General features: G+C 37.3%; 1 protein-coding gene across 1 annotated transcript; it reads right to left on the bottom strand.

Annotated features, from left to right (window-relative positions):
• Positions 1–2,963: 2,963 nt before the first annotated feature.
• Positions 2,964–6,205, bottom strand: GNRH1 (gonadotropin releasing hormone 1). Its single transcript, XM_071211937.1, has 3 exons — positions 5,976–6,205; positions 4,272–4,367; positions 2,964–3,104 (listed from the first exon to the last, which is right to left on the bottom strand). The coding sequence occupies exons 1-3, from the start codon at positions 6,126–6,128 to the stop codon at positions 3,063–3,065; spliced, it is 291 nt and encodes a 96-aa protein (XP_071068038.1). The 5' UTR covers positions 6,129–6,205; the 3' UTR covers positions 2,964–3,062.
• Positions 6,206–10,208: the final 4,003 nt, after the last annotated feature.

Here is a 10,208-nt window from a genome sequence, read left to right as displayed (position 1 = left end):
TGTAAGCCACCGAACCCCAAAGGTTATGGAAGCTGGCACCACAGCTGATGCCTTGATTTGAGACTTCTGGCCTCTAAAACTGTGAGCCAATAAATTCTTATTTAAGCCAACCCATTGTGTGTGGTATTTGTCATAGCAGCCTGGCTAACTTAAGACACAGCTCCTATTGATTGAAGCTGGGACTGGAATCATGGAGTCTTATTGGCCTGAAGGTAATAAAAACTGCAGACCACTTGGTTCTTCCCCACTTCTATCCAATCCTCTTGATTCTGAGTTGCCTCAGGAGTTTTAAGATACCAATTCATTGACTTAACACAGATTCCATTTCTTTGCTCTGTCACCACAGATAATTAGACTGAGGTAAAGAGAGTTAAAGAGGTTAAAAGGAGTAGCTCATAGTTTATATAGAAGGGTTAGGAACTGGTTCCTAAATTTTGGTTGAACATTAGTATCACCAGGGAAGAGGCTACACTTCAGACCAATTAAATAGCAATCTCGGGGGGTTAGGAGAGACACCCAGGCATCAGTATTCCTTTTAAAGCTCCCTATGTTATCTAATATTGAGCCAAAGTTGAGAAATACAGTGTTCTATATTTAGCTTTAGAAATACAGTGTTCAAGGTGTATCATAAAATCCCACTAATAGTTTGTGGGAGAGAGGAGGCAACCCCACTTCAAGTGGAGCAGCTCTACTGTTTTAGGCCCTGGGCTTATTAAGATTTTTTTTATTTTATTTTAAAGAAAGTGTTCTAGCCCTTTACAATAACCATCTGCAATCTTGTGTTTTGGAGCAATCATGCTCAGCTATCTGCATGCATAAGAATCATGGGGATGCTTGTAAAAATACAGATGCTTGGGGCCCAGAGAATCTGCATCAATAGGCCTGGGGGGGGGAATTTTTTTTTAAATCTAGGGTCCTCTTTGAGAAATACTGCTTTAGCACATCTTCCATTGTCAAAATCTGTAAGTGCTATTATCTCGTGCAGTTTCTTGCCTATATTCCCATCATCTCTAGGATACTATAGCTTCTAAAACCTTTGGTGAAATCTTGTTTCAAGCCAGCCTTTTTTCTTTTTGCTACTGGATCATTTTAAGCCATATACATTTGTGAACTCATTAAATATGTCCTTTGATATGTTTTCCCACCCTTTATTTTGAAAGATGTAGACACATTTGGAAGCTACATTGAAGAGTTAAGAGTTCTTCGGATTTGGGAGAAAGTTTGACATTTTAATGAAGGGTCATTTTAATTCTCCTCCCCCTTGCTCATTTGGGTCATTTAAGAGTCAGCTATCCAACATGTTTACTTAAGTTGTAAACTACTGGATGCCATCCCAAACCTCTAACATCATCGTCTGGTAGCTGGGTAACCATTCAGGGAACCCCACAGCTAGCTGCAAAGAAATTGTCCAAAGTCAAGCTTTGGCAAAGGAATCTAAGATCCCAAACAGGATGTATAAATCAAGTGGATGCGTTATTTTCTTTTTAATGTGTTAACTAAGGTAAAGATTGTAAATGATACTGTTTTAATATAGTGAGTGATAGACAAATGGAAGCCTCTCATCCTGCCTTATATGTATTGATTAATGAAATAATGCAGTTTTGTTTTTTATTCCATAAAAGTAGATGGTATTCTGCATCACACTATTACTTTTGGAGTCAAGAAGTTCTTTCCATTTCGGAAATTCCTCAAATAGAGATGTTTGGCAAATAAAGTATTGTGTAGTAGCAAATATTTGTACCAAAAAGGAAGGTTAAACTTGCCCCCCTTCCCATGGACTATTTCTGACCCCTGTTTAAATTTCTTACCACAGGTCTTCCCTTTTTTTTGAGTTGGTGGTGGTGGGAGGAGGAGGGGAGTACTACTTGTCTGACTCAAAGAGGGAAAAGGGCTTAGATCTTTGCCATGTGAAGAGAGGCACAATTGTCACTAATGACCTGTGACATTGGGCAAGTTATCTGAAATTTGATTTTTTTTTTTTCAAATTTCAGCATACCCACTTAGAAGTTACCAGAATATGTGAGAATGTTAGAGACCTCATGCAGAAATGTCACCTGTACAACTAAGTTGACTTATGAGCCCCAGTATTCTGTTTCAGCTCCAAGGAACAAATGAATCTAGCTCCCAAAGTCAAATTCCTTTGGCTGCTCATCATGGTGCAATTCACAAGCACTGACCATGGACCCAGGCAGTACTGACTCTTAAATTCTTTGAGCCCAGTTTCCTCATTTTAATGTGAAGACAATAATTTACAAGGTTGCTGTGAAGATTAATAAGAGTATTTATGCATGTATCTAGCACAAAGCCTGACACTGGTCTTTAAAAGAAGAATGAATGGTGGCAATGCTATTTGACCAGGTGACTCGGGGAACACCTGAATCCTCTCTTCAACTATACTTCATAACTTTTCTCAAGAGAAATCCCAAAAAGATCAGGCAGGTGGACAATATTATTCTTAGACTTTGGTCTCAAACCAAAATGTGTACCACTTTCTCTGATGAACTTGGAGAAACCACATGGAGCCAGAAGAGCCCCGAGAGACCCCCTTGCCTCTAGGCCTACTTGGGTTCCAGTTGACTTTCAAAGGCATCAGAGACAATTTGGGGAGGGAACTTCTTTCTAAGCAGTAGGAAGCTTTGGTATGGCCCCATCTTCTGTAGAGAATAGCCAAAGGTACATTCTCATAGACTATTGTGACTCAATTGGCTTTCTTGGCCTTAACATGTGGCTGTTCTCCTTATGGGTGCAGTGTGGGGGTGGAGAAGAGCCATGAGGTTCCTTTAGTCAACAAGAGACACTATGTTATCACATCTCCTTTTCCATCTGCTGCCTGTAGACACACTTGGATGGGTCCCTTTTGCAGGCTCGCAATGTCCCTCCCACACCAGAGTGCTGTGTTAGAGAAAGACTTAACATTTATACCATTTTATTCACAACACATCACTTAACATGAAATACGTGCAACTTGGTGTTAATTCTGAAATTCACACAATTTACAGATAATGAATGAGTCACAGATTTCCATGTCAGAATTATACTTAAATGTTGTTAATCCTACTGGCTCAGTGGATCTTCTGCCCAGTCTCCTCTTCAATCAGACTTTCCTAAAAGAAATGTGAGTAACAAATATATTGAGGATGATTTTACTAGCTGAACTTCATTACAATTTTGTTATTTTAATTTCTGAAATATCTGTGTAGAAGGAATAGGTCGGTTGTTTTTTTGTGCACTAGAGAATGCCAGAGAACTATTAATAGACTGTGTCTTTTTAGGTTGTTCTATAAACAAAATCTATATTAACAGTTTGTGGAGAGGAGTGGCAAAGGAGGTAAAAGTAAGTTCTGACTAATCAGTTGTTAATCCAGCCTTTGCCTCAATTCCTACTTTCTAATGTCAAGTTTGGGAAATTTCACTGGTTGCTATTTTTATCATGGGGTAAGTAAGATTAGAAAAAAAGAAATAATATGTCCACTTTTTTCTTTGTTCTGTGGTTTGGAAGTTGAAGTTGTTGGTGAAAATGAAATTATAGCTTATATATGATTTATTTAGATTTTCCCTGCTTCTGGAGATAACAATTAATTGCAATGCCCTCTGACTGCTGCAAATAAGTAGACCCTAGAGCTCAGAAAACACCAGCATTGAAGTCAAGATTCACTCTTCTATTTTCAATTCCCTTTGTATTTTTCTCGTCAAAACCTGGATTAGATTAGATTTCCATTTTAGGTGGATTTGGAGATACTAATATTCTAGTCAGTATCTGGGCATCAAAAATTGGTAGCTCTGAATTATATAAATTTACTGGTTTGGATATTTTTATTCCAAAAGGAAAAAATATTAATAAAATAGAGCATCATTTGCGATTTTGATATTTCCCAGAATTCTGGAAAACCTACTCCTACCAAGACCAACTGGAAGAATAGGGTGGAGAGGGTGTGGATTACTTTTGATTGGCCTAGGGGGTGTGATTTGAACATACTTGAAAGACATGTAGCAGAGGTAAGAAATTTTTTTTGTCCCAAGAACTAGAGCCACAATTAGCAGTAAAGTTTATAGGAAGATTTCAATTTTTCAATTCAATTTAAAGGAAAAAAAGTTCTAATTACAAATGTTGTCTGACAACTACTGAAAAGTCTCTTGAAATAGTGAGGCCCTATCCAGAAAGTATTAAACAGTCAAGAAGGGTAAGCCCTGCAGTGAATAGGAGGTGGTTGCCCTAAGTGGTCCCAAGGGCCTTTTCTCTAAAGCTCTGTATTATTAAGACTTTAACTCACCAGAGCTCCTTTGAGGTCCCTGAGTGGAGACGGAGGCTGGTGAACGGTACATTTGAAGTGTTGAGGCTCTTCAAGTTGACCAATTTCTTTGGCTATCTGGAGAAAAGAATGTGATTTTTTGAGACGGAGATCAAGAAATGAAGTTGTACTTTCCAAAGAAGTTAATTGAGAAACAGTACTTGCCCATGCCAAAAAAAAAAAAAAAGAGACTTCAGAAAGTGAATTCAACGGTGTTGCAGGACTGAGTGCATCACCCAAGACTGGGTGAGTTGCAGGACTGGGTGAGTTGCAGGACTGGGATGGGGACTTCAAAAACATTGTCCCTCATTAAGCATTTTTTACAGAATGGGGTGGAGTTCTAGAGATAATGGAGACACTGAGGAGAGAGAATATTTTCTCCTTGGATAGTCTTGGGTTTGGTTCTCGGTGTCTCTTAAAAAACAACAACAACAAGAAGCCGACGAAAAAACCAACTCAGGGGAGCCAATGTGGCTCAGTGATTGAGAGCCAGCTTCCTACATAAGAGGTCTCAGGTTCAATCCCCCATCCTAGAACCTCAAAAAAATATATATATATAATAATAAATAAATAAATGTTAAAAAAGGATCAATAGGAGACAGTATACAAAAAAAAAAAAAAAAACTACCAAAAAACAAACCTGTTTATAGTTACTCATAGGGTTATTTATTTTCTAATTTTTACTAAATATTTCAAATTCCAGCAAGAGCGTCACAAAATCAGTGAATAGGTTTCAGATTCTCGGGTTTCTTTGTTTAATGCTAAATTATCTTAATTATTTCTCCAAAAATAGATTTCTTTCCAAAGAAAATTAATTGATTTTAAGTTTCTCTAGCTATTCTTTTGTTCTTTCTTGACCTTCACCACACTATGTTAAACGTCCCAGTCCTGAATCACTTATCCTTTAGGATTTACTTCTTTCTCACAAACCTCAAAAGAAAGCAAAATTTCTTTTATTAATCAGCTAATATTTTTTTGGATTAACAGCTAACATACATAGTCTTTTTCATGTAATCCTCATGCAACCCTGAAAAAATGTTATTTTCCAGGTAAAAACACTAAGTACCCCATGTTAATACTGGTGCTAGTATTCGAATTTAATTAATATACAATAAAAAGCAGTATGTTTTCTACTATTTTGCTCTATCTTCTTGAACTTGCTAACTCCTATATTCTAGCAGTCTCTAACTTCTTTGCTTAAATGCTATCAGTTAAAAAAAAAATTAAGGCATGCACCACTGATAAGGATACATCATTATAATACATAAAAATGTAATACCGACCCAATATCATACGTATCTTAAAGGATGAAATTTTTTTAAAAAGTAAGCAGAAGTTCTAGTATTTTCTTTCCATTGAATCATTTGGTATATAGAGCTCTTGACTCCATTCCTCTGTTTCTAACCCATTTCTCTGTTTCTAATTCATTTGGAAAATCTTTATGCTCAGAGTAAAATACATTTTTGCATCACTTGTTTGCTATATTTTCAGACTTTTTCCTGCTGCTTCATTAGTCCCTGTCTGAATTGAAAGTAAAATGGGACTTCTACTTTTTGTCTTAGCTCCCCCTGGAGTGCCTAGGGTAGAGTCTGAAGTAGTACCTTCGCGACACATATTGACTGTTTAGCCTAGTAAAACAAACCATCAAAGGAGCCACTTTTTCTTTTGAAGCTGAGAGCAGCTTACCTCTTGGAAAGAATCAACAAAATTTTCAGCATTTCTCTTTCCTCCAGGGCGCAATCCATAGGACCAGTGTTGGCCAGAGCAGCCCACCACACATAAAGTCAGCAGAGTAAATCCAGCTAGCAGTCTGGCAATCTGCGTCATTCTAAGGATCATCAATGCAGAATCAAAATAGACTCAGACTGGGTTGAGTGAAAAATCAAGATCTTTTTAGTGAAAGGCCTAATATTTGTATTCTTCACCCTGCAGAAGATGTTGAGATCATCTACAATGGTCAGACAATCATACTGAAACAAAGACACCCTTTGCTTGCCTTGAGCTCCCTAGTTGTTTGGGGGCAAAAATCAGTACTTTAAATTCATACGTTGGTGCTTTTTAGTACTTGAATTCAGTATATTTTTAGTTTTATTATTTACTTGGTTATCCAAACCCCATGATTCATCCCTTATCAAGTTCACCTTTTTCCCTTAACATTTTCTCCCTGTGGATGGGTTTTCGACTGTATCATTTCTCACATAAAGAGAAGTTGGCCATCTGCTCTGAAAAGAAGCTCCTACTAGGAATCTCTGGCTAATAAAAAATTGCTTGACATTAAATGGCTAACCTATGGTACTAATTACATTTTGCTGAGTATCTGTCCTCTAGGTTTCCAAGCATTATTGCTGACTGGACCATCTGTGAGGATGAGGGAGGCTTCAACACTGTTCAATGCAGTAAGTCCCAGGCCAGATGCTTTCCTGGCCAACAGGATCTCTAATTATCTAATGAAATGTAGAATTCTCCTAGAGTCCTAAAATTCATTTTCATGTGATGGGGAAGAGGCTAAAGACAAAATCAAATACTGCTCCATGCATTGTTGCAGTTCCCAAAAGGCTGGATTTCTGTTGTGGGTGGTGACAAGGGCAGTGAAGGTCGAGCCTTCTTTAGATAGTATCACTCTCGGATTTAGCCCTTAGGGTATAAAACGCCCAATAGATATACAATAGCATGCAACATAAGGGGGAAAAACTCCTGGAAATACAAAGCATTTTACCTGTTTGGAGACAAAGAGCCAAACGAATCCCAAGCTTCCTTTGGAGTGTGCTGAGTACTGTTACTTGTCTATTTTCAATGCTTCCTTTTTATATGAAACTTCTTCAGGACATTAAAATCTTTCTTGCTGGCAAATTATATTGTACATGGTCAATGTTTTTCCTTAATAGTCTTTTTTTTAATCCTCACATAAAGCCCTTTAATGGTGTATGTAATTAGAACACTCCCTGGTGTATCTGTTAAATTTACTTAATCTGCCCATTAAAAGCTCAGCTAAGACTTTTATGGCTGATGTCACAATTCAAAGAAATTAAAATCCTGTTAGATTGGTTTCCCTTGAGAAAACTGGCAGACCTATCAAGATTTCAAGAAAAAGAGATGTGCTAGATTAAGTACACACATAAAAATTCACCAGGGAGGTCATGCAATATCTGAAGATGTTGAGGCAGGATACCCAGGAGCTAGTCCCAACTCTGACATGCCTTATTTGTAAAAGGAGAAATTCATTAGATGATCCTAGAGATGCTTTTAGTTTTAAAATCTGATTATAAATAATAATAATAAAATGTTATTATTGCAATGTACCTAGCCCATGTAGGATCCTCAAGCAGATAGTAGTTCAGTCTCCTACCCAATTTCCCTCCTTGACTTATCTTGAAAGCCTTCCAGGGAAGCGGACTTGGCTCAACAGATAGAGTGTCTGCCTCCACATGGGGGAGGTCCACGGTCCAAGCCCAGGGCCTCCTTGACCCATGTGGAGTTGGCCCACGCGCAGTGCTGATGCGCACAAGGTGTGCTGTGCCATGCAGGGGTGTCCCCTGCGTAGAGAAGCCCCATGCGCAAGGAGTGCGCCCCGCAAGGAGTGCGCCCGTAAGGAGAGCCGCCCAGCCTGAAAGGAAGTCCAGCCTGCCCAGGAGTGGCTGCCACACACACAGAGAGCTGACGCAGCAAGATGATGCAACAAAAACAGACACAGATTCCTGGTGCTGCTGACAAGAATACAAGGGGACACAGAAGAACACGTAGTGAATAGACACAGAGAACAGACAACTGGGGCAGGGAAGGGGAGAGAAATAAATAAAAATAAATCTTAAAAAAAAAAAGGCCTTCCATAGCCTGGAAAGGGTAAGGAAGAACATTGTAGTTAGACACACTAAGAGCAAGATCAGATCAGAAAGAGCAGACTTAGGTCAACATGTTAATACGTTTCAGTAGCTGTTTATTGAGTTGAAGTATGCAGATCACCGTGGTTAGGGCAATGGAGCATAAAGATGAGACATAATAGCCATAGGGCATATGAATAAAACCAACCTCACCGCAGCCTTGCAAAGTGGATTTTATTCCAGTTTTATAAATATCACCCCACTCCCAGCAGTATGACCTTGGGCCTCAATAAAAACACTGTACTTTATTTCATTTAATTGAAAACATGATTATAATTCCATTATAGTCGAGGATCCTATCATTTAATTACCTATCAATAAATTCCTGGCATATAGTCAGGACTCACTAAGTATAGGTTTGAGTGAAAGAATGAATGAATAGAAAGCAATGCCCTTTTGACCAGATTAGGCCTAATTCTTCCTCTATTTCTTTATTCAAAGATATGTTTTATCTGACATCAAATTAAACATTCAATAGCATATAAACACCAAGTGCAACTGGCAGTCCTGTTTTATTAGCTAAGCAGTAACATGTTTAAAAATAACTGGGTATTTTGGTCATTTCTTTTCAGGTAGGATGCTAAACCATGGAATCATCACATTTGCAAGGATTTGAGAGTAAAGAGCTCCCTCACTTTGCCCAGGCATCTCTGTGGAGGAAATTTTAAATCCTCATGATAGAGAAGAGAATAGAGTGGACTCAGAAAATAAAACATAAGTGACCGACTATTTCATTAACATTATTTCCTTTAGATAGTGTCATTCTGACATGGAGAGGAATTTAATTTCACTGTAATATATAGGTAACAAAAGGCTATTTTTCAGTAAGAGTTCATTATGTTTGAAGAGTGTTAAACTGTCCCATTTATTTCCTGTTTTTTGAAAGAAATGTCTCTCTAACTATGTTGCTTAAGCTGAAAATGTGATGTTTGGGTAGGACTAATGAAATGGGACTTTAGATTCCTGACCCCTACTGTCAGGTTCATCACTTATCTCTGGTTAAGCGTCACTGGATTTCTGGTAGGCTATTTCTATCAGCTGGTATTAAATTGTTTGAAAAATATTTTAAACTTTTAAAATGAGTACAGCAACATGGTCTATGAATGTATTCAATATGCTTTATGTCCTCTAACCTTTCATTAGCATTGTCTTAGGTCACATAAATCTCAAGGAAAAGTCCAAATTTGTTGTCTGACATTTTCTTTATCAAATAGGACATCAAAAAAATAGGATTATTTTTTAGTGATTTTGAAACCTTTCATGATATCCAGAGATAGGTAAATTTACCAAGATCTTAAATTTAATAAATTGGGTTTTAATAATTGGATTTTATAGTTGTCAAAACTTCTAGGAAATTAAATTGTAGCTTTACAGGAAAAATTCCTTCATTTTCAACATTTAACAAAACACCTCAAAATGCAACAAGGCTGACTTAGTGATCTTGCCAAATGACAGACAAAAATAATCTATTCTTCCCTAATGTAAAAGCACAGCAGGAAGAATTCATGATTAACTCCTGCTGACATGACTAATCAAGTTGTAAAAGGTTTTGAGAATTAATCCTTGGATAAGGTGCTTTATACTGAAAAGAATGTAACCACTTTTCTTTGTTTTGGTGTACCTTGTAATTTTAAAAATACTTTCTTGGGGGTTTAATTAAATCCTAAGATTTTTCCTAAAATAAGGAAGACTTCAAGTTGACTTGGGTTTAGATTTACAGTTTAAACAACAAATCCAGAAAATGAACTGGAGAAAATATTCCTCTTGATTTATGATGGTAACCCTCCTAAGAATAATGAATTTACATTTCCTACTATAATAGCCTTCAAACTGTAGTTGAAGGAACTAGACTAGACTACATTTGAGTTTTGCATGTATTGTTTAAGTAAATTTACTTTGGTCAATTACTTGAGTACTGAATTTTATCAATTTAGATAATCTAGCTAACTTAAGTTTGAAACCTTTTTCTAGCCCTCTCCCCAACAACATGTTCTATTATTAGAGTTTATGCTTTTCAAACTTTCCACCCTCAAAATTCTCT

This window comes from Dasypus novemcinctus, chromosome 25, assembly GCF_030445035.2.
Source record: "Dasypus novemcinctus isolate mDasNov1 chromosome 25, mDasNov1.1.hap2, whole genome shotgun sequence".
NCBI lineage: Eukaryota > Metazoa > Chordata > Mammalia > Cingulata > Dasypodidae > Dasypus > Dasypus novemcinctus.
Note: the sequence above shows the minus strand (reverse complement) of the source record. Positions and strands in the feature narration are given on the sequence as shown.

What these genes read in the sequence shown, in the direction of transcription:
- GNRH1 (XM_071211937.1), bottom strand. Translation starts at nt 6,128, where the DNA reads ATGATCCTTAGAATGACGCAGATTGCCAGACTGCTAGCTGGATTTACT. An exon ending in TTGTTGATTCTTTCCAAGAG is followed by an intron (nt 4,368 to 5,975) that starts GTAAGCTGCTCT and finishes TCTTTTCTCCAG; the next exon opens with ATAGCCAAAGAAATTGGTCA. An exon ending in GGGACCTCAAAGGAGCTCTG is followed by an intron (nt 3,105 to 4,271) that starts GTGAGTTAAAGT and finishes CATTTCTTTTAG; the next exon opens with GAAAGTCTGATTGAAGAGGA.